Source organism: Bos javanicus, chromosome 1, assembly GCF_032452875.1.
Source record: "Bos javanicus breed banteng chromosome 1, ARS-OSU_banteng_1.0, whole genome shotgun sequence".
Taxonomy (NCBI): Eukaryota; Metazoa; Chordata; class Mammalia; order Artiodactyla; family Bovidae; genus Bos; species Bos javanicus.
The window spans coordinates 67,818,599-67,842,830 of NC_083868.1; the positions used below are offsets into that span (position 1 = coordinate 67,818,599).

The window sequence follows — 24,232 nt, forward strand, 5'->3', positions numbered from 1 at the left end:
ATGTCTTTCTAAACTCTTGTTAAGCATCACCAAATTGTTTTCGCAATGCTGTTTATTCCAATATTTATTTCCATGTATACTTACAGAAATTCCAGAAGGAAGCAAGTGGTTTTTTTTTAACAACTAATTTGTGAAAGAAAGTATGATATGTCATTGCTTTAATTATTATGTCTTTGATTATTAGTGAGTTGCATATTTTTGCACTGTTTATCAGCCTTGGGCTTAATTTCTTACCTAACCCAAATTGTTAATTTGTTTCAGATCTTCTCTGCTGGTGGAAATGTCTATGATTTTATCTGCCTCAGTCATTCGTGTCAGAGATGGACTGCCACTTTCTGCTTCTACTGACTATGAACAAGGCACAGGCATGCAGGAGTGCAGAAAGTATTTTAAAATGCTCTCAAGAAAACTGGCTCAGCTTCCTGATAGATGTACACTGAAAACTGGACGTTATAACATTAAGTAAGACTTCAGCTTGCTCCCTTAGAATCATTTGCTTAGTGGTTGTCATTTTAATGAAATTTTAGTTGTTGAAATAGAAATTAGTGTTTGATTAGTTTAGGAAAACTTTTCAAGTCAAAAATGATGTGATTCTGAACTTATACTAAATAATATTTATTATGTCATTACCGTTTTTGTAGTTTCTCTGTGTTTATGTCTGGCTTTAGTAAATTTTATATTTTTACAGATTGCAGATATTCTGTCTTGTAAACTGATCATTAGGTATTTATTGGTGTTCTTACATGTCCAGGAAAACTTTCATGGGAAATATAAAAAAATCATACCCAATAGCAGCCCTCAAAGAACTTACAAGATTTATATCCTAGTGATAGGAGATAGTGCTCATCATTATTATTTATTGATGTAGTGCCCAATAAATAATGAGCAGAGGGATAGTGACTTTTTGGTGGTCAAGGGCCTCTCTGAGAGGGTGACATTTGAACAGAGATCTAGAAGACATGAAAGACGACAGTCTTATGAATGCTGGGGATGAAGATCAAAGTGTGGTAGGTGCATTAACCTGGCCTGGAGTAGTGAATGGTGATTTAGGGATAGTTATGGGAAATGTGAGATAATTAGTATGGGGCCATATCCTAGATTTCCCTGAAAGTTCAGGTCTAGGGATGTCACTTTGATGATGTAATAAGTTTAGGAAACTTATTGCAAGTTTGAGGAAAATGGCTTTATAAAAAACAATGCTGAGACAGTGAAATATAGGGTGAAATGGAAAGTCTGAGCAGAGGAGAGAAGTCAACTTGTAATTAGGGCCTGAACTAGTAACATAAAAGTGCAAATGAAAAAGAAAATGCCAACCAGAACGATACTTCAGAAGAAGAAATGGTTAAGCCTGATAAGATAGAATATCAGAGAGGAAGAGAAGAAAGGGACGAAGTTGACTTGGAATAGGACAAAATGAGATCTTTGAAAAGGGTTGTTTATGTGGTGAGGAAGAAGAGGGAGACAGTGAAGCTCCATTTTGATCATTTTACTTGAGGTTATAACAAGGCATTCAGTTGAAGTGGTAGAGAGATTTTTTTGTTATTTACATAGAAACTGAAACTGTGAGGGTAGACATGCCCACTGAGTTTCAGAGAGGCCCAGAAGAGAACCTTAAAGAAGGTCCATATTTGCTTGGGTTACCTGGGATAATGAGCATTGTCTTTACTTGGTCTTTCTTAGAGTTTTAGCTAGAAAATGTGGTGGTCATGGTGGTTAAAATATATCTAAAATGATATCTTAGTCTACTTCTATATTTTGAAGAAAAAGCCTGAAACCTTACAATATTTCATAGGCTCTTTTAGTGCCCTGGGTTTATCATCCTGAGTTCCAGTTGTTGTATACTGCCAAGACAGATTGGTTTGAATATGTATTAATTCTGGCAGATATCCTGGACTCTAAAGAAACCAAATGCTTGTTTGCAAATGTTTTTTGTTCCTCTACCTTGTTGGCTTAAAAGGAGAGTAGAATGTGGTGAAATTTTAGCATTCTTCCAGTGCTCAATGCTGTTTAATTGTTGTGAATTCTAGATTTTGTATTATTTATTTGCACCCATGTTATTCCACAAAGGATGTGAGGCAATTAAAAAAAATTCAAGAGTACAGGTAAAAGAATCATATGAAAGAAAAAATAAAGATAGAGTAATAAACTGAAGTAACGTATCCTTCTAGAGATGCAAGCTACATAGTCCATTAATTTTTTTAGAAAAAGGCTACAAACATTGTTCTGAACTTCTTTGAGGCCAAAACAAAGGGGGATAATGGGTCATTTATGGGATTCACAGGTTCCATTGCATAAAAACATTGCTTCTCATGTTATTGAAACCTGATGTACATAAAGAGAGACAGAATTTGGGTAGTATTCTTCCAGCAGCCATACCATGAGCTTTTTATGATTTTTCTTATAATATTCCTTAGTGTAAGCAAATAGCTTGATGCAAAAAGCAATTTATTAGCGAGTTTAGGAGTCAGGTGAATCAGCAGAGGTCTAATCAGCCTGATCTAAGAATATAATTTAGAAATGTCTAAAGGAATAAATATGTTACATGGCCCCCAGAACCACATATAGAAAAACCTCTTTGTGTATTTTTATAGCCAAGTTTTAAGAAAGGTTTTAATAACAGAGAATTTTTAGTTCTAGTTCCTAACAGCCTGGATTTCATATATTTTCTTTCACTGATTAGAAGTCTTGTTAGTTGGTTTCTAGTTCATTGAGGTTTTTATACAGTATGACAACAAATTTAGCCTGAAATACATAAAATTGGAAATTGCTGTGTTACCCGACATATTTAAAATTCTCACATGACACCTCTTTTTCTAACCTCCATGAGTTTGCCAGGTAAAACCCAAAGATCTATAGTAGTAGTTGCAGCACAACGTGAAACTGGCAACACTCTGCACTTTCTTAGCCGTATTTCTAAATACTTCTCTTTCTTTCAAAGCTTCGCCTATAGCCTGTGTCTTTTGAGTCACCTGCCTCATTACTACCGTTTGATTTCTCTAGTAACCTCACTCCCTTCACAGATTGCCTGTAGAACTTGTTGACTGACCTTTTCAGCATTTTTTTTTATTAATATTTTTTAGAATTTCTATATCCACTCTCTAAAACTAGGTTGTAACTCACTGAGATAATTGACCTGCCCTGGCTTGTATTATTTTTGATTCCTCAACTTTAAGCATTGTGGTTTTTAGATTTGTACAGAAATTGAAGTGCTCTTTGCAGAATACCCCTGAGAAGCCAAACTAAGTGTCAAATAATGTGCTAAATCAGATGGTACCTCACCTTAGATTCTAGTTGAATAGGTAGAGGAAGTTCAAAGTTTTAAGGAAAAAAAGTAGGTGAGTAACATTTAAAATGAGAAAATTATTTTAATTTTCTCCCCCTATGTATTGGAAAAAAGATAAATTTCAACAGATTGTAGTACATGAATAATGCAGTTCAGCTAATGGTGCACGTTCTGTGGAGCCTGGCTTGTGGTGACACAGTGCCATGCACATATCATAGTAGCTGCTACATAAGGGGTGGTTGTGCAGTATGGCAGCAGTCAGAGTGCAGTGGAGTTAAGTCTTCATTTTCTTTTAATTCTTCAACTTGACTGATCAGGGTGGGGTGGGGAGTGTATAACCCAGTTTTGTGATTTCTTTTCCCATTGCATAGTGATAGTATAATTCTCTGTATAAAATTTTAAGGAATTCATCTGTTTTATTAATTGAAGGATACCTTCCTTAAATTATAGTGTTTAATAGATAAACTTATATTACTACTTAGGGAACAACAGTGACTCACACAATAATTATTAACCATATGGAAATTAAGTTGTATTTTATGAAATCTCGAAACTTTGAAATTGGCTTTAGGTGTTTAAAAAGTATAGTTGTACATTTTGAAATCTCTTTAAACATTGAGACACTGATCTCATGAAAAGACAAACCTTTGGAAAGTCAGTCATACTCTGAGGTGAGTTTAGTGCAAGAAGTGAAATTCCTTAGTTCTTTCATAGCAAATTCATTTGAAGTCTGATATTGGCTGTGAACTTCATAGGTTCTCTCCTTACCTGTGGAGTCACTTTCTTCATATTTGTCCCCAAACTGCTGCTACCAACCAGGAATGCTGTCTTAGACTTATCTACCTTTTTGTTTTTATTTCCGGGATTCCTTTCATACTTTGGTTGTACTTTCTGATTATAGGAGTAACAACTTCATCAATGAACCAGTTAGTAAGTACCTGCAGTTGCCAGGCGCGTTAGTTACAGTAGCTCCCCTACACGTGAATGAGTTGCATTCTGAGAGCATGTTTGTAAGTCCAGTAAAGTTAGCCTAGGTACCCAGCTAACACAATCAGCTATATACCACTGCTTTTATGCTTGCTTCTGGACATCCTCAGCTTGACGTAAAGATACTATAATACTGTACTCTAAACTACACAGAAGCCGACCCACTTGTAGAGGATGCATGCACGTGACATTGTGTGCCAGACGTGTGAACTAACTTACGTGATTAGACATGCAAACACGTTTGCATCTTTGAAAGTTTGCAACTTGAAGGTTTGTATGTAGGGCACTTACTGTGCTTTTCATTAAATTTTGCAGCTACTCTGTGAATGGCTATTAAATAGAACTTTGCCCATTGTCAAGGGCAAAAACACAACTCACACTTGCTTAAGCAAAAAAGGGTATTCTGAAGGATAGGCCAGATTCCTAGTTGGGTGGAGCCAGGGACTTAGATGTTACCAGGAATTCTTCTCTCATTTCTTCAGTCTTTTCTTTTGCAGATAGATGTTCTGCACATATTGGAAAACACTGTATGGTAGCTTCAGGCTTACTTCATTACAGCTGGGCAACCCTGCCCCCTCCATGTTTCAAGAAAAGGACCTCAATTGGCCTTGTTGTGTTATGGCCCATTTCTGGACTAACTTTGTGCTTGGAGGTACTCTTAGTTGTCCTGACCTGGTACATACCCATCTAGTTGGTGGGGAGCTTTATCAAAGCCATATGGAATAGGTAGTGGGGCTGGAGGTAGTTCCCCAAAGGAAAGAGGTGAAGGGATGCTGGGCAGATAGCTGTTATAGTACTACCACTCCTATTGTACAGATGAGGGGACTGAGACTTAGGGGTGTAAAGAAACTTATTCAAAGACACAGAGCTAATAAATCGTATATCTGACGTACAGTCTGTAGGGTGGTTCAGAGGGTAAAGCGTCTGCCTGCAATGCGGGAGACCCAGGTTTGATCCCTGGGTCAAGAAGATCCCCTGGAGAAGGAAATGGCAACCCACTCCAGTACTCTTGCCTGGAAAATCCCATGTACGGAGAAGCCTGGTAGGCTACAGTCCATGGAGTCACAAAGAGTTGGACACTACTTTCCAAGTGGAGCGACACCACTTTCCAAGTGGAGCGACTTCACTTTCTTTCTTTTTCTTTTTTTTATTCACGTTAATCTCTGGTAAAAGAGGGAGTTACCTCTCTTTACCCTTAGCCTCTTTGCTGACAAAGCGCCTTCCTAATTCTTTTCATTTTATGAAATTAACTAGGGAAGAGTGTTAAGTGAAACTATCCCTCCTCCCTCTTTTTGGTTGAAAAACAATGAGGAATAGAGTATATATGAAGTCTAAAATTGATGAGAAAACACTGGAGACGAGGTGTTTGGTGGGGGCGGGGGATGTACCAGGGTAATGCAACCCACCAGTAGTTACCAGGCCACTTGGGGGAAGAAGATAACCTGTGTTTTGTCTCATTACTAGCATCGTATTACTTTTCTATTGTTTATTATGGTAAGATCCACAGCTTTTCAGCTCCATGTATGTTAAATAGGCTCTTATGAACTGATCTAGAAATCTAGTTATTCTTACAATGCAGTTTTTGTAGGTGTAGTAAACCTCTGAAATACAGCTAACAGGCAAATAAGAGGCTGTCAATGGTTGGTTATCTAAAAGAAGTTAGGATCTTTATTCCCTGGAATGTGAAGGTGTAAAGGAATAGGGTTAATGGGAACAGGTAAATCAGGAGATAGATTAACTTTGCAGAAAAAGAAAATGAAGGCTGTCAAAGGCAAAGTTTGTATCCAGGGTTCTGATGGTGTAATCATCTTCAGTCACTTAAAATCATCTGATTCTCCTTTTCTTTTTGTTTAGTTGCTAAGTCGTGTCCAACTCTTCTGTGACCCCATAGACTTGCAAGATGACCCCCTGGATCAGCAAGATCCAAGAAGGGAATAGCAACCCACTCCAGTATTTTTGCATGGGGAATTCCATGGATAGAGGAGCTTAGCAATTTACAGTCCATAGGATCACAAAGAGTCAGACACGACTGAGTGTCTAATGCTTTCACTTACTTTCTCCAGGGGATCTTCCTGACCCAGAGATTGAACCTGTCTCCCGCATTGTCAGGTGGATTCTTTACCACTGAGCCACCAGGAAAGCCCACTTCTTCTTTAGCTTACTGTTATAAGTTGCTATCACCTGACATATTACATATTAATACATATTTTCTTATATAATGAGGTTTAAGTTAGTAATGAAAATGGGTCTTTTATTTATGGGATAATGTATTTATGATTTAGCTCTTCACCATTGGAGGATAATTAAAGGTTGGCTACGTAAGAGAGGAATAAATGAGAAAATATGAAATTCCTGATAGAATGTGGAGCATGGCAGACGCTCATTGTTACTTAGTTCTCTTTCTGGTTCTTGTCATCGTACTGTCACTGTACGGTCCCTCTGGTGGTAAAGACTTGTTTTCACTTTGTTTCTTACCATATATATTTGGTGATAACAAATTCATAAGGTATACTCAATTTCATAACATCAAACCATTTTTTATGTTTAAAACTTTAAAATCATTATTTTAGGAAATGGAATGCAGTTTGAAGTTTTTTTTCTTAGGAGTAGATTAGAGATTTCATGTCCAACTGGAGAACTTTTCTTCACCCAGGAAAGCTGTTTACTTGGTAAACATGGCTACAAAGGATGAGCAGATTTTCTATGTGCAATGGTACAATTGCAGAATGAAAATTATCAGTTCAGTTCAGTTCTGTCGCTCAGTCCTGTATGACTCTTTGCGACCCCATGGCCGCAGCACACCAGGCTTTCCTGTTCCTCACCAGCTCCTGGAGCTTTCTCAAACTCATGTCCATCAAGTTGGTGATGCCATCCAACCATCTCATCCTCTGTCTTCCCCTTCTCCTCCTACCTTCAATCTTTCCCAGTGTCAGGGTCTTTTCCAATGAGTCAGTTCTTCGTATCAGATAGCCAAATTATTGGAGTTTCAGCCTCAGCATCAGTCCTTCCAATGAATATTCAGGACTGATTTCCTTTAGGATGGACTGGTTGGATCTCCTTGCAGTCCAAGGGACTCTTGAGAGTCTTCTCCAACACCATAGTTCAAAAGCATCAATTCTTTGGCATTCAGCTTTCTTTATGGTCCAACTCTAACATCCATACGTGACTACTCAAAAAGCCATAGCTTTGACTAAACAAACCTTTGTTGGCAAAGTAATGTCTCTTCTTTTTAGTATGCTGTCTAGGTTGGTCATAGCTTTTCTTCCAAGGAGCAAGCGTCTTTTAATTTCATGGCTGCAGTCACCATCTGCAGTGATTTTGGAGCCCCTCAAAATAAAGTCTGTCACTGTTTCCACTGTTTCCCCATCTATTGACCATGAAGTAATTGGACCAGATGCTATGATCTTAGTTTTTTAAATGTTGAGTTTTAAGCCAACTTTTTCACTCTCCTCTTTCACTTTGATCAAGAGGCTCTTTAGTTCTTCTTTGCTTTCTACCATTAGGGTAGTGTCATCTGCGTATTGAGGTTATTGATATTTCTCCTGGCAATCTTGATTCCAGCTTGTGCTTCATCCAGCCTGGTATTTGGCATGATGTACTCTGCACGTAAGTTAAATAAGCAGGATGACAAAATACAGCCTTGATGTACTCCTTTCCCGATTTGGAACCAGTCTGTTGTTCCATGTCCTGTTCTAACTGTTGCTTCCTGATCTGCATACAGATTTCTCAAGAGACAGGTCAGGTGGTCTGGTATTCCCATCTCTTTAAGAATTTTCCACAGTTTCTTGTGATCTACACAGTCAAAGGCTTTAGTGTAGTCAATAAAGCAGAAGTAGATATTTTTCTGGAATTCTGTTGCTTTTTCTATGATCCAACAGATGTTGGCAATTTGATCCTTTGCCTTTTCTAAATCCATGTTGAACATCTGGAAGTTCATGGTTCACGTACTGTTGAAGCCTGGCTTGGAGAATTTTGACCATTACTTTGCTAGCGTGTGAGATGAGTGCAATTGTGCAGTAGTTTGAACATTCTTTGGCATTGCCTTTCTTTAGGGTTGGAATGAAAACTGACCTTCTCCAGTCCTGTGGCTGAAAACTATATGTAATACAAATATTATTGCTATTTCAATTACTTTTTCATTTAGCATGCTAAAAAGTTCAGTTTTGTTTCTTTAATCTTGTTTTGTATATCATTTTAAGTATATTCCCAGTACCTAACTACAGGTTCCTGGTGGGCAGGCATTTGGTCTTTGACATTAAAGCTTGTAGAGTAGAATGCTGGATATGCACTGGGTGCTTTATTATTTGCTGTGAGAAAGATCATAGTCTTCACTTATCATTTTAGTTTGGTACAACAAGCCAGCAAGTCCTAATAATGTTGATGTTTAATTGGTGATGTCTAAAAAAAATTTTTTGGCATTTAATAAATAAAATTAGGTACTAGGAAAAGTTTAATGTCTAAAACCACTTATTCATTTTGTTGGACTTTAGGAATCACTTGAGGTGTGGCCTGCTTGGATACATGTTAAAATTAGCTTTTAAACAAAATGACTGAAAGTGGTAAAGCCTCCTTATCTGTAGTGGGAACTTCAGCCAGCCTTACTTGTCCCAGACACTCTTGACCTTGGATTCCCTAAAGAAGTTTCTAGTATATGTGCCATGGAGAGGAACCAAAGATGTAATGAGGTTAGATAAATTCCTGGGTCAGAAGGAAGGCAATAGCTATAGAGATCAAATCCCATGGATCCCAAAGTCCAGAAGTGGAAGGAAATAAAAAAGGAAAAGGAAATTAAAGTGAAGTAGGAAAAAAACAGTGGCAATTTAAGAATTGTGCTCAAGGTGGAGAAAAGAGGACTTTTTGTTGTTGTTGTGAGGATTAGTAATGACTGTGATAAGAGGAAAGCCGACAAGCTTGTTAGCCCTTTATAACCATCTGGGGGTACTCAGGGCACAGGTGAGTAGTTCTACATGATCTCTGAGCACAGCTGTCTTTTAAATAGGGGGATGTTGAAGACTTAGTGATTTGAACTCAGGCCTTCTGGGAACAATGACCTGGGAGAGTATGTGAAGTTCTATTCCCTTCTGTCATTAGTCAGGTGTTTATTTAGCTTCTTGGTGTAGATGCCACTGAGCTGTGCAATTATCTGTGCATAGTATCTAAACCAACTAGGTATAAATGAATAAATGAATGATGCCATCTATGCACTTATTTATTTACAAATTTATTGAGCACTTATTGTGTACTGGACATAATATTCTAGATATTAAGAATACAGTGGTGAACTGTAAAGAATCATCTCTGCTCTCATGGAGCATAAATATTAGTGAGAGAGACATGAGAACAAACATACAAATAGGTAAGTATAAACTGGGTTAATTACGTGAAGATAGATAACATGTGCTTTATTTACATAAAGTAAGAATTAAATTAGATAAAATATGTAAAATACTTAGCAAAGGGCCTGGTTCATTCCAAGTGATCAGTAAACCGTACCTGCTATTACCATTACTATTATTAAACCGTACTATTACTGTTACTACTACTTCTCTTCTTCCTCCTCATCAAGGCAGAAGAACAACAGCCAGATTGTCTGTAACAAGTGAGCCAAATGAGCTTGATGGACAGGCTAAAGCCTGCACAGACTTGCTTGCCTCTAGTGGCTTTAGACTATTTCATTGCAAGTTGTCCTCAGTGCCATGGTAGGAGTCTCAGTTTGTCCCAGTGATATGAAAAAGTAGAACCTTTGATAACAGAGTTGTATCTAATTTTGGAAAACCAGCTTTGCATTTCAAAAAAATATAGCATTGTAAGGGTAAATTCACTATGAAAAGTCAATAGCATTTTTGGAGAATATCTAGCATTTATAATAAAATAAAGACTTTGTAATAAAGACTTGAAAACATTAATATACCATCTTAAAAACAGGACTTTTTTTATTTCACAAATAATTTGCCAGGTAAATTGAGTGCAAGCAAGAGAAACCATTTGGGATAAACACATGTAGGTGTCTATGGTTCACTCTGTTATTAATATGGAAGTATAGTAAAACCCTGTTATAGCACAAAAGCTGGAGTGTAAAAGCTTCCATCATATTATTGAAGGATAGTGAAGTAACGCCTCAGCAGCTACTTGAAAGTTCCAAGTGTTTAGAAGCTAATCACCAATTTTGTTCTATCTCAATTCAAGTTATTGTGAGATATATTTGAATGCTAACAACATGTTGAAGAATTTTGATAGTGACAGTGAAGATTTTTTTGGACAGGGAAAAGAGTTTGGGAAAATCATACTTTGATTTTTCAATTTACTTGACAATTTTGTAGAAAAGTACAGTACATTATGGTTAAACTTTTTTGACTGTGACCTGTAAGAAGAGATACATTTTACTTTGTGACTGTCACTTAGCATACAAATAGGATAAACCAAAGTTTTATGAAACAATTGCATTCCAGCATTTTCTGTAATATTCTATTTCAGTTTTTAAGAAAATGCTGTGTGTAATTCATTAATTTTATGGTCTACTGGGGAGGGGTGCCAACTTGCAGCTTGAAAAACATTGCGTCAAATGGCTTTATGTTAAGTGGAACTTCAGAAAGGAATTTCAGGTTATTCCAGAAGCACAAGATCAGCACAGTTTCCCTAGTAGTATATCTCACACTGTTAATAATAGATGATGAATAGGTGCCAACCCCACATCATTTGGCTGCCTTGGGTGGTCTTTTAAAAAAGATAGATGTATATTTGTTTTCATATGCATAACTCTCACTGGAAGGATGCATATGAAATTAATAGTAACATGAGTTGCTTGAGGGACAGAGAACTGAGTATCTGAGAGCAGCGGTGGGGATAAAATACTTCAAGTATATATTTCCTTTCATTTTTCATTCTTTTAAAATTTGAGTCATGTGAATATTTTAAAAGTTAAATTTAAAATGATATTAATAAATAAATTCTGCTTCTATAATAGTAGAGAAAAAGGGAGAGAGAGGAACTCTGATGTGGATCAGGGTTCGGTAGTAAAAATTGCTGTGACAGATTAGCAGTGTCTGGCATGGGAGTGGTGAGGTTACAGCCTCTACGCTGTTTGCTTCCCTTGATCTAGACCAGAACTGTGTTGACAATACCATGCAAGAACGTTTAATGACTCATTAAAAACCATCAATTTCTGTCCCATCCTATGCATGTTATAGGGCAATGTATACTTTGTTTCAGAAATTTTTTTTCCAATAGAAGATGGTTAATTTAAACATTTTTGTTTTAAATTTTAACTTATTTAGAAATAATTTCAAACTTTCAGAAAAGTTGTACAAGTATGAAAATTACAAATAATACTTGAACCCAGAGTCACATTTTGTTAACATTTTACCCCATTTACTTTATTGTTTCATCTATCTGATTTATTTTTGTCCAAACCATTTGAGAGAAACAAAAATACCATACCCTTTTATTCCTAACTACTTCAGAGTGTATTTTCTAAGGTTAGAGATATTCCTAGACTTAATTGTAGTACAGTTATCAGATCTAGTATATTTAATACGGATACCATAGTTTTACCTAAACTACTGTACTGCCTGTTTTCTGTTTTTGTCAGTTGACCAAGGAATGTCCTCTGTAGAACTTTTCCCCTTCTGTAACACAGGATCCAGACTAGGGTTCAGTTCAGTTCAGTTCAGTCGCTCAGTCGTGTCCGACTTTGCGACCCCATGAATAGCAGCATGCCAGGCCTCCCAGACTAGGGTTAGGTATTGCATTTAGTTGTGTCTCTTTAACCTCCTGTGATCAGAAACGTTTCCAAAGCCTTTCTTTCTTTCCTTTTTTTTTTTTTACAACATTGAGTTTTCTGAAGAATATAGCTCCCCACCCCACACCCTTTTAAAGGAAATAGAATGTTGATTATTCTGGTGTTCCTTCATGATTAGATTCAGATTATGCATTCTCAGCCAGAACTGATATGTCTGACTGAGGATCACATCTGGAGGCATGGCAAGGCCATATTAGAGTACTTGGTTAAGGTGTTGTCTAGTTTCTACTGTTTTATAAATACAATAGAATTCCCCTGCAGCCAATAAGCAATCCATGAGAAGACATTTTAAAGCCATGCACAATTTCCTTCTCCTTACCAAAGTACCTACCTAGATTTAGCATCCACTGTTTATAAATGGATTTAGTCTTTACTGTGTAGGCTGCAGAGTGCTAAGTTTTCCAGTTCTACCACTATCTCCACATGTACCAGGTGGTATTCAGCATTCTGCTGTGAACGAGAGTCTTCCTTTTTTCCCTTTTATTTGTTGTTATGAACTCATAAATTCTCTTTTTCCCCCACTGATACATAATTCATTTTGTGAAGTAGAGGATTTGATTTTGGAGTCAGTGGATAACTTTAGGAGGTCAGTTATCACCTTGAAACTGTCTGCCAAATTCTGTGTTGTTTCTGCAAAGAGTGTCCATAACTTTCATCAGAACCTCTAAAAAGTTCTTGATTCAAATAGTGTTAAATTCCTCTAGGTTGAACGATTGAAATGTTAAACTATCTTTGACCCTTATTTATTTGCATAGTCTTTCCTGCTTTCTACCCCAAGTGATAAGTAACTGAAGTGTTCGAATCACAGTATATGTCCCTCTCCACTTTTTAAAAATGAATCTTAATTTGAGTATAGTTGATTTACAATGTTGTGTTAGTTTCTGCTATACAGCAAAGTGAATACATTCACTTTTTTGTCTATTGTTTTTAAACCGCAACTGAAACTAGCATTATATTTCAATTCCTTTAATTTTTTGCTAAAATATTTAATAAGTGTTAGTAACATCAATGCCTCTGTAGCAGCAGAGTATGGTATATAGAGCCAGTCTTGTGAAGTAACGAATTACCTTGATTTAATTTGAAATTTTAAATCCGATGTTTTTTACACTGTAGTTTTATTAGCTCTATGGGAGTGAGCTACATGATGTTGTGCACTGAAAATTACCCAAATGTTCTGGCCTTCTCTTTCCTGGATGAGCTTCAGAAGGAGTTCATTACTACTTATAACATGATGAAGACAAATACTGCTGTCAGACCGTACTGTTTCATTGAATTTGGTAAGGGCCTGATTTTTTTTTTCCCTTTTCATTATCCTGTCTCTATTCAGTCATAAATGATTTTTCATCTAATACTAAGGGACAGAGAGAAAACTCAGAAAATTCTACTAACTTGCTTTTGACAGAATAGTTTGACAGTCTATAAATTATGGCAACTTCTTCACTTGAATGCCAATTAGTAAAGGTTCTATTTGAACCCTGTAGAGGATCATGATTATTGGCTCAAAGAATTAATCCCAGAAGATAATTTCTCAGTGAGAAATTTATAAGCTAGAGATTCAGAGCTTTGTGTTTATGTGATAGTATTTTTAGACTGCTTAATGTAGAACAGAAGTTGGCAAACATTTATTGTAAAGGACCAGATAGTACAAATTTAGGCTTTAAGGATTATTTTCTCAGTCTCAGCCCTTGCTATTATAGCTTGAAAACAGCCATAGGCAATGCATAAATGAATGCGTATACTTATATTCCAGTAACATTTTATTCACAAATAGAATCAACAGGCTAGATTTGGCCTGTGGACATTAGTTTGCTTGACTCCTGGTGCAGAAGGGGCAAAAAGGGTAAATTCAAGATGCAAATAGTGGAAATAAAATTGGGAGAAATTTAGGAAATGTTTTTTATTGATTTCATTAAATGTGTTCTTTAAAGCATATGTTCTAATGGTATAAGCAATAAATAAGAAAATAGATTTATATGAACATGCAATTTACAGTGTATGTTTTAATGTAATTACAACTGGTAATACTTACAGGCAATACTTTATGAGATCTGAATCCCTGTACAAATTAAGGCTTTGGTTTAAATTTAAAGGGAGCTGTTTTCATTTTTTTTTTTTTTCAGAGGTTCAGAGTAATTCCTTGAAGTGGATATAATTGTAGAAGTATTCTCACAACCATGTGATATTAAATCCTTAGTTTATTTATAATTACTAGTTTCTAGAGTATAATTTCTAGTGAGAAAAACTGATGATGCCAGGATATATTAACCATTAAACACAAATAATATTAGGGCATTCCATGACAGGTTGGACATTTAACAAACTGTTTATCACCAAATTTACTGTCTGTAAACATCACACTTTCAAATGATTTAATTAACAAATGACTGCAAGGAAATTTATTTTTTATTTTACATAGATAACTTCATTCAGAGGACCAAGCAGCGATATAATAATCCCAGGTCTCTTTCAACAAAGATAAATCTGTCTGACATGCAGATGGAAATCAAGCTGAGGCCCCCTTATCAAATTTCCATGGGTGAGCTGGGGTCAGCCAATGGAGTCACATCTGCATTTTCTGTTGACTATAAAGGTGCTGGTAAGATTTCTTCTGGTGAGTTCTGGATCTCAATTACTTCATTAAAAAAGTATTTTCTAAGAACTGAGGGACTCTTAAAAAATGAATTAATTTATTCTAAAATTTTAAAGCAAGTACATGAGAGAATGTAGAAGCTCAAAGTAATTAATCATTTCCCCCAATGTTTTATATAGTTATCTCTCAGATATATGTCTGATCAGAAAAATACTTTTAAACAGCAATCTCAAAGGAACTGTTTGCTAGAGAAACATTTAAGAAGGTTTCTTTTTACACATTTTTCTTGAAAAGAAAATGTTTATTTGCAATGTATACCTATAGGCATGTAAAGTGCTTTGCATTGTGTAAAAATGACTACATTTGAGGTCAAGGTTCTTGACTGTCATGGGAAATATGATCATCTACTCAGACGTCCCTCTCAAACAAGGAGTGTCATTCTCAACAGTTATGACATGTTGAAAATTTCTGCTTAAAAGTAAAACCCTTGTTATTTTATAAGGTAGTATATGCCACTGTTGAATTGCTTATTTTAAAAATTCTTTCTTGTATTTTTGAGCTAAAATCTGTTTCCTATAATGCCTACATTTGTCTAAGTTCTGTGACCTCTCCCTCCCTGGCTTCGGCTGTACCACAACTTTGAAATCAGCAGCTTTGTGTCCTTTTTATCCTGTTAGTCTGATTGACTTCATGTAAAATATCCCCAATTTCCTTACCCTTTTTGTCTATTGTATTTTGAAACCCTCCTCATCCTGGAAGCTTCCTCTTTATATGCTTACGTTTGTTAGTATTCTTCAGATGTGGCATTCAAGGTTGAACACAACGTTTCATGTTTGGTTTGATTAATACAAATTACGGGAGAGAGAGGAAGCAGATTTCACTAAAATAATCCAGCTAGTCAGAAAACAAGTAAACAAACAAATAATAGTAACAAACCCTGGGGGAGAGGAGGTGGCTCAGTACCCAGAGTTGTTAAAATATAGTTTCTAAAATGCCTAGTTTCCAATGAAAACAATTACAAGACATTCAAAAGAAAAGGAAAGTATAATTCATACACTGGAAACGGGGTATGGTAGGGAAGGCAGGCAATAGAAACTGCCTGTGAGAATGATCTGATGTCAGATTTAACAGACAAAGACTTCAAAGTAGCCATTATAATTTTCTTCAAAGAACTAAAGGAGGCCATGATTAAAGAATATGATGGTGATGTCACATCAAATAGACAGTATTAATAAAAGAAAGAAATTTTAAAGTAAAGGAACCAAGTGGAAATTCTGGAATTGACAAATACAGCTGAAATAAAAAACTTGCTAGTTGGGCTCAACAGTAGATTTGAACAGGCAGAAAAAAGATCAATAGAGATTATGTAGTCCAAAGAACAGAGAGAAAAATGAAGAAAAATGAACAGAACTTCAGAAAAATATGGGGCCCTATTAAGCACGCTAACATATGCATGATGGGAGAACCAGAAGGAAAGGAGAGGGGAGCAGAAGAAGCATTGAAGAAATAAAAGCTGAAAAGTTTCCACTTAGTCAAATATGTTAATCTGCTCCTCCAGGAAGCTCAAGGAATTCCAAACAGGATACATGCAAGAGAGTCACAAATAGATGAATCATTAAAAATGCTGAAAGACAAGGAAAAAATTTTAAAACAGCAAGAGAAAAACAATTTGTCATTTGCAGGGTTAACCACAACAAAATTAACAACTGCCTTCTCAACAGAAACAGTGGGGACAAGAAGGTGATGGGATAATATGCTCAAAAAACTCAAAGGGAAACAAAAACTCAACCAAGAATCCTATATATAGCAAGGCTGTCTTTCAAAAATGAAGGTGAAATAAAGATATTTGCAGATAAGCAGAAGATGAGAGAATTTGTTACTGGTGGACTCACCTTAAAGAAATACTGATGCAAGTTCTTCATATTTGAAAGCAAGACCCAGACAATAATTTGAATCCATACTGAAAGAAAAAAAAGCAAAGAGCAATCATAAAGGTAGTTAGACAATAAAATGTATTTTCTTCCTTTCTAAGTCAGTTAAAAGCAATATTATAAAGCTATATATGTATATATATATAATCTCAATAGATGGCGGAAAAAGCTTTTGACAAAGTTCAACAAACATTTGTGATGAAAGCTCTCCAGAAAGTAGGCTTAGAGGCAACCTGCCTCAACATAATAAAAACCATATATGACAAACCTCTTGTGTTGTTGGAAGAGGGTGTTTGCTATGACAAGTGCATTCTCTTGACAAAACTACATTAGCCTTTGCCCTGCTTCATTCTGTACTCCAAGATCAAATTTGCCTGATACTCCAGGTGTTTCTTGACTTCCTACTTTTGCATTCCAGGCCCCTATAATGAAAAGGACATCTTTTTTGGGTGTTAGTTCTAGAAGGTCTTGTAGGTCTTCATAGAACCATTCAACTTCAGCTTCTTCAGCATTACTGGTTGGGGCATAGACTTGGATTACCGTGATATTGAATGGTTTGCCTTGGAAATGAACAGAGATCATCCTGTTGTTTTTGAGATTGCATCCAAGTACTGCATTTCAGGATCTTTTGTTGACTATGATGGCTACTCTATTTCTTCTAAGGGATTCTTGCCTACAGTAATAGATAAAATGGTTATCTGAGTTAAATTCACCCATTCCAGTCCATTTTAGTTCACTGATTCCTAAAATGTCGACATTCACTCTTGCCGTCTCCTGTTTGACCACTTCCAATTTGCCTTGATTCATGGAACTAACATTCCAGGATCCTACGCAATATTGCTCTTTACAGTATCAGTCTTTGCTTCTATCGCCAGTCACATCCACAACTGGGTGTTGGTTTTGCTTTGGCTCCATCTCTTCATTTATTCATGCAAAGATGGGCACAATAAAGGACAGATGGTATGGAGCTAACACAAGCAGAAGATAGTAAGAAGAGGTGTTAAGAATACACCAAAGAACTGTACAAAAAAGATCTTCACAACCCAGATAATCACAGTGGTTTGATCACTCACCTAGAGCCAGACATCCTGGAATGCAAAGTCAAGTGGGCCTTAGGAAGTATCACTACGAACAAAGCTAGTGGAGGTGATGGAATTCCAGTTGAACTATTTCAAATCCTAAAAGATGATGCTGTGAAAATGCTGCACTCGATATGTCAGCAAATTTGGAAAACTCAGCAGTGGCCACAGGACTGGAAAACGTCAGTTTTCATTCCAATCCCAAAGAAAGGCAATGCCAAAGGATGCTCACACTACCACACAATTGCATTCATCTCACACGCTAGTAAAGTAATGCTCAAAATTCTCCAAGCCAGGCTTCAGTAGTACCTGAACTGTGACCTTCTAGATGTTCAAGCTGGTTTTATTTTATTTATTTATTTTTTTTAATTTTATTTTATTTTTAAACTTTACAATATTGTATTAGTTTTGCCAAATATCGAAATGAATCCGCCACAGGTATACCTGTGTTCCGCATCCTGAACCCTCCTCACTCCTCCCTCCCCATACCCTCCCTCTGGGTCATCCCAGTGCACCAGCCCCAAGCATTCAGTATCGTGCATCGAACCTGGGACTGGAGGCAGAGGAACCAGAGATCAAATTGCCAACATATGTTGGTTCATTGAAAAAGCAATAGAGTTCCAGAAAAACATCTATTTCTGCTTTATTGATGATGCCAAAGCCTTTGACTGTGTGGATCACAACAAACTGTGGAAAATTCTTAAAGAGATAGGAATACCAGACCACCTGACCTGCCTCCTGAGAAATCTGTATGCAGGTCAGGAAGCAACAGTTAGAACTGGACATGGAACAACAGACTGGTTTCAAATAGGGAAAGGAATATGTCAAGGCTGTATATTGTCCCCCTGCTTGTTTAACTTATATGCAGAGTACATCATGAGAAACACTGGGCTGGATGAAGCACAAGCTGGCATCAAGATTGCCAGGAGAAATATCAATAACCTCAGGTATGCAGATGACACCACCCTTATGGCAGAAAGCAAAGAGGAACTAAAAAGCCTCTTGATGAAAGTGAAAGAGGAGAGTGAAAAAGTTGGCTTAAAACTCAACATTCAGAAAATGAAGATCATGGCATCTGGTCCCATCACTTCATGGGAAATAGATGGGGAAACTGTGAAAACAGCAACAGACTATTTTTTGGGGCTCCAAAATCATTGCAGATGGTGATTGCAGCCATGAAATTAAAAGACACTTACTCCTTGGAAGGAAAGTTATGACCAACCTAGATAGCATATTAAAAAGCAGAGACATTACTTTGCCAATAAAGGTCCATCTAGTCAAGGCTATGGTTTTTCCAGTAGTCATGTATGGATGTGAGAGTTGGACTGTAAAGACAGCTGAGCACTGAAGAATTGATGCTTTTGAACTGTGGTGTTGGAGAAGACTCTTGAGAGTCCCTTGGACTGCAAGGAGATCCAACCAGTCCATCAAGGAGATCCAACCAGTCCATCCTTAAGGAAATCAGTCCTGAATATTCATTGGAAGGACTGGTGCTGAAGCTGAAACTCCAATACTTTGGTCACCTGATGCAAAGAACTGACTCACTTGAAAAGACTCAAGATAAACAAAAATAGATGGAAAGATATACCGTGTTCTTGGATTGGAAGAATCACTATTGGCAAAATAACTGTACTACCCAAAAGCAATCTATAGATTTAGTGCAATTGCTATTCAAGGGCATTTTTCAAAGAATTAAAAGAAAAAATTTTACAATTTGTATGGAAACAAAAAAGACTCTGAATAGCAAAAGCAATCTTGAGAAAGAAGAATGGGCTGGAGGAATCAGGCTCCCTGACTTCCTAATATACCACAAATGTGCAGTAATCAAAACAATATGGTACTGGCACAAGAACAGAAATATAGATCAGTGTAACAGGATAGAAAGGCCAGAGGTAAACCCATGCACCTGTGGCCACCTGTGGCCAATCCAAGAACACAGTATATCTTTCCATCTATTTTTGTTATCTTGCACTTCTTTCATCAGTATCTTATAGTTTTCTGAGTACAGGTCTTTTACTTTCTTAGATCAGTTTATTCCTAGGTATTTTATTCTTTTTGATGCAATGGTAAATGGGATTATTTCCTTAATCTCTATTTCTGATCTTTCATTATTAGTGTATAGGAAAGCAAGATATTTCTGTTTATGAAAAAGGAGGCAAGAATATACAATGGAAAAAAGACAGTCTCTTCAATAAATGGTGCTGGTAAAACTGAACAACTGCATGTAAAAGAATGAAATTAGAACATTCCCTAATACCATACACACACACAAAACTCAAAATGGATTAAAGACCTAAATGCTGGATACCATAAAACTCTTAGAGGAAAATTAGACAGAATATTCTCTGACATAAATCACAGCAAGATATTTTTTGATCTGCTGCCTAGAGTGATGGGAAAAAAGACAAAAATAAACAAATGGGACCTAATTAAATTTAAAAGCTTTACACGTCAAAGGAAACCATAAAACAAAAAGACAACCATCACATGGGAGAAAATATTTGCCAATGAAGCAACAGCAGGGATTACTCTCCAAAATATACAAACACCTCATGCAGATCAATATAGAAAGAAAATGAACAACCCAATCAAAAGAAGTGTGGAAGACCTAAATAGACATTTCTTCAAAGAAGACATACAGATGGCCAACAGACACATAAAAGGATGCTCAACATTATTATTAGAGAAATGCAAATTAAAACTACAATGAGGTATCACCTCACACCAGTCAGCATGGCCATCATCAAAAATTCTACAAACAATAAATGCTGAAAAGGGAACCTTCCTACACTGTTGATAGGAGTGTAAATTGGTACAGCCACTATGGAGAATAGTATGGAGGTTTCTTAAAAGACTAAAAGTAGAGCTATCATATGACTTAGCAATCCCATTCCTGGGCGTATATCTGGAGAAAACCATATTTCTAAAGGATGCATGTACTCCATTGTTCATATTGCAGCACAGCGGGCAATGCAAATGTCCATTGACAGAGGAACGGATAAAGAATAGCTTCTTTATTCTTGCTCCTGTACGTATACACAGTAGAATATTGCTTGGTCATAAAAAGGAATGAAACAATGCCATTTGCAGAGATGTGGATGGACCTAGAGATTATCATAACAGGTGAAGTATCTCAGAAAAAGATATTGTATAATATTGCAGCTTTCCTGGTGGTTCAGATGGTAAAGAATCTGCCTGCAATGCAGGAGACCTGGATTCGATCCCTAGGTTGGGAAGATCTCCTGGAGAAGGAAATGGCAACCCACTCCAGTATTCTTGTCTGGAAAATTCCATGGACAGAGGAGCAGTAACCAGCACTTTATATGTGGATTTAGAAAAATGGTAGAGATGAACCTGTTTGCAAAACAGAAATAAAGACACTGACATAGAGAACAAATGTATGGCCACCAAGGGATGGGAGAGAGAGAGAGTGGGAAGAATTGGGTGATTGGGACTGACGTATGTACACTACTATGTATAAAATCTGGAGTAGGAAATGGCAACCCACTCTAGTATTCTTGCCGGGATAATCCCATGGACAGAAGAGCCTGGCAGGCTACATACAGTCCATGGGTTTGCAAGGGTTGGACACGACTTAGCCACTAAACCACCACTATATATAAAATAGATAGTTAATGAGCACAGGGAATTCTCCTCAGTGCTCTGTGGTGACTTAAATGGGAAGGAAATCTATAAAAGAGTGGATATATGTATATGTATGGCTGATTAACTTTGCTGTACAGTAAGAAACCAACACAACATTGTAAGGCAGCTAGTTGTTGCTCGGTCGCTAAGCTGGGTCAAACTCTGCGAACCCATGGACTGCAGCACCCCAGGCCTCCCTGTCCCTCACTATCTCGTAGAGTTTGCCCAGGTTCATATCCTTCAAATCAGTGATGCTGCCCAATCATCTTATTGTCTGCCACCCTGTTCTCCTTTTGCCTTCAATCTTTCCAAGCATCAGGGTCTTTTCCAATGAGTTGGCTGTTCGCATCGGGTGGCCAAAGTATTGGAGCTTCAGCTTCAGTGTCAGTCTTTCCAATGATTATTCAGGGTTAATTTCCTTTAGGATTGATTGGTTTGATCTCCTTGCTGACCAAGGGGCTTTCAAGAGTCTTCTCCAGTACCTCAATTTGAAAATCAACTGTACTCTAATAAAAATTAATAAAAAATAAAACAATGTATATATCTTGCTACCTATGACATATAGAAATGTAATATATTTTCTGTTTTTATAGTACAAAGAAGGTAGATGGTAGCAAAGCTCCACTGGGTTAAAGAAATGACCCCAGATGATAATTTGATACCCCAGGTAGTAATTTGATTCTACAGGAGTAAATGAAGAAAGCCAGAAATGATAAGAATTCATATTAACAAAAACCTGCAAAAATATAATTGCAGTCCTTTTTCCTCTTAATGTCTTTAAAAGACATACACATAGAGCAATGCCACAAAAACAGGAGAAAGGGAATAATGCCATTAAGACTAATGTTTTCTGTAGCTCATTTGAATTAGGTTAGTATAAATCTGAAGCTGTTTCTGATAAATTAAGATGTATATGGTAAATTCTAGAGCAGACACTAAGCAAATAACTCAAATAGTGAAATATCATTGAAGAAAACACTGCAGTATTCACTTATTGTAAGTATAGCAGTAAATAAGGAACAGAGCAAAAAGTATGAGGGATATCAAAATGAGTAAAAATGGCAAGTGTAAATCTTCTGTCTCAATAATCACATCATATGTGAATGCATTTTTTTTAATGTGAATGGATGAAACATTCCATTCAAAAGTTAGAGATTTTAAAATTGAATTAAAAAAACAAAATTCAAAGATACAGGTAGATTGAAAGTAAAAGGAAGAAAAAAAAATATATTGCAAACGACAACCAAAAGAGAGCTGGAATGGCTATTTTGATAAAAATGGAATTTAAATAGAAACCGCTACTAGAAACAAAGGACATTATATAATGATAAAAGAATCAATATACTTTATTGATTCTTATAACAATATAAGGTATAACAGTTATAAATACATATGCATTTCTCAACAGAGAAAATCCTAAAGAATTCACCAAAAAACTGTTAAACTAATGCATCAAGCAAGGTTGTAGGGTACAAGACCAAAATAGAAAAGTCATTTGTGTTCTAAATAATAGCAATGGACAGTCTGAAACGGACATTAAGAAGATCCTAGCAACTATTGGCCAAAACAAGACAGACACGTACGTATTTTACTGTTTGCAGTTAGAAAGAAAATCCCATATGCTGAAAAGTACCAAACATAGGAAGAAATTAAACAAGACCTAAATTCATGGAAAATAAAGTAGTCCTTTATTCATGGATTCAAAGACAGTATCGTTTTCATTTCATACTCCTAAATTGAAACACAGCTTCAGTGAAGTCTCTATGAAAATTCCAGCTTTTGTGTGTATGTGCAGAAATTGACAAACTGATCCTAAAATTCGTATGGAAATGCAAGGAACTAAGAATAGTCAAAATAATCTTGAAAAAGAATAAAGTTGGGGGACTCACACTTCCCAGCTTACTACCAGGCTAGATAGTCAGGACTGTAGTTCTGGTGTAAAGTACAGATCAACAGACTAGAATTGAGAGTACAGAAAGAAATCCTTATAGTCAATTCATTTTTAAGACAAATGCCAAGACAATGGTGTAAGAATAGTCTTTTCAACAAATAATTCTGGGACAAGTGGATACCAACTTTCAAAAGAATGAAGTTAGACTTCTACCTTATAAAATGTGTTGAAACTGACTCAGAATGAATCAAAGATCTAAATTTAACAGCTAAAACTGTGAGATTCTTAGGAGAAAACTTACAGTTCTACAAAGAAAATCTGCAGCTGGCTAATTAGCACTTAAAAAAGTGCTGAACATCCTTCAGTTGCTCAGTCATGTCTAACTCTTTGTGACCGCATGGACTGCAGCACTCCAGGTTTCCTTGTCCATCACCAGTTCCCGGAGCTTGCTCAAACTCATGTCTGTCGAGTTGGTGATGCCATCCGACCATCTCCTCTGTGGTCCCCTTCTCCTTCTGCTTTCCCAGCATCAGGATCTTTTCCAGTGAGTCAGTTCTTCATATCAGGTGGCCAAAGTATTGGAACTTCAGCATCAGTCCTCCAATGAATATTTAGGACTGATTTCCTTTAAGATTCACTGGTTTGATCTTGCAGTCTAAGGGACTCTCAAGAGTCTTCTCCAACACCACAGTTCAAAAGCATCAATTCTTCAGCACTCAACTTTCTTTATGGTCCAACTCTCATATCCATACATGACTACTGGAAGAAACATAGCTTTGACTGGATGAACCTTTGTCAACAAAGTAATGTCTCTGCTTTTTAATATGCTGTCTAGACTGGAGAAGGAAATGGCAGCCCACTCCAGTATTCTTGCCTGGAGAATCCCAAGGACAGGGGAGCCTGGTGGGCTGCCATCTATGGGGTCGCACAGAGTCGGACATGACTGAAGCAACTTAGCAGCAGCAGCAGGTTAGTCATAGCTTTTCTTCCAAGGAGCAAGCATCTTTTGATTTCATGGCTGCAGTCAC

General features: G+C 36.7%; 1 protein-coding gene across 3 annotated transcripts in view; it reads left to right on the forward strand.

Moving 5' to 3' along the window:
* SEC22A (SEC22 homolog A, vesicle trafficking protein) overlaps positions 1-24,232 on the forward strand; it is an 81,675-nt gene that overhangs the window by 17,493 nt on the left and 39,950 nt on the right. For all 3 annotated transcript variants that reach the window (XM_061407879.1, XM_061407806.1, XM_061407783.1), the window contains 3 exons: positions 262-462; positions 13,182-13,345; positions 14,485-14,679. In XM_061407879.1, the coding sequence (XP_061263863.1) occupies positions 281-462; positions 13,182-13,345; positions 14,485-14,679 (541 nt within the window). In that variant the 5' untranslated portion in view covers positions 262-280. The remainder of the gene's footprint in view (positions 1-261; positions 463-13,181; positions 13,346-14,484; positions 14,680-24,232) is intronic.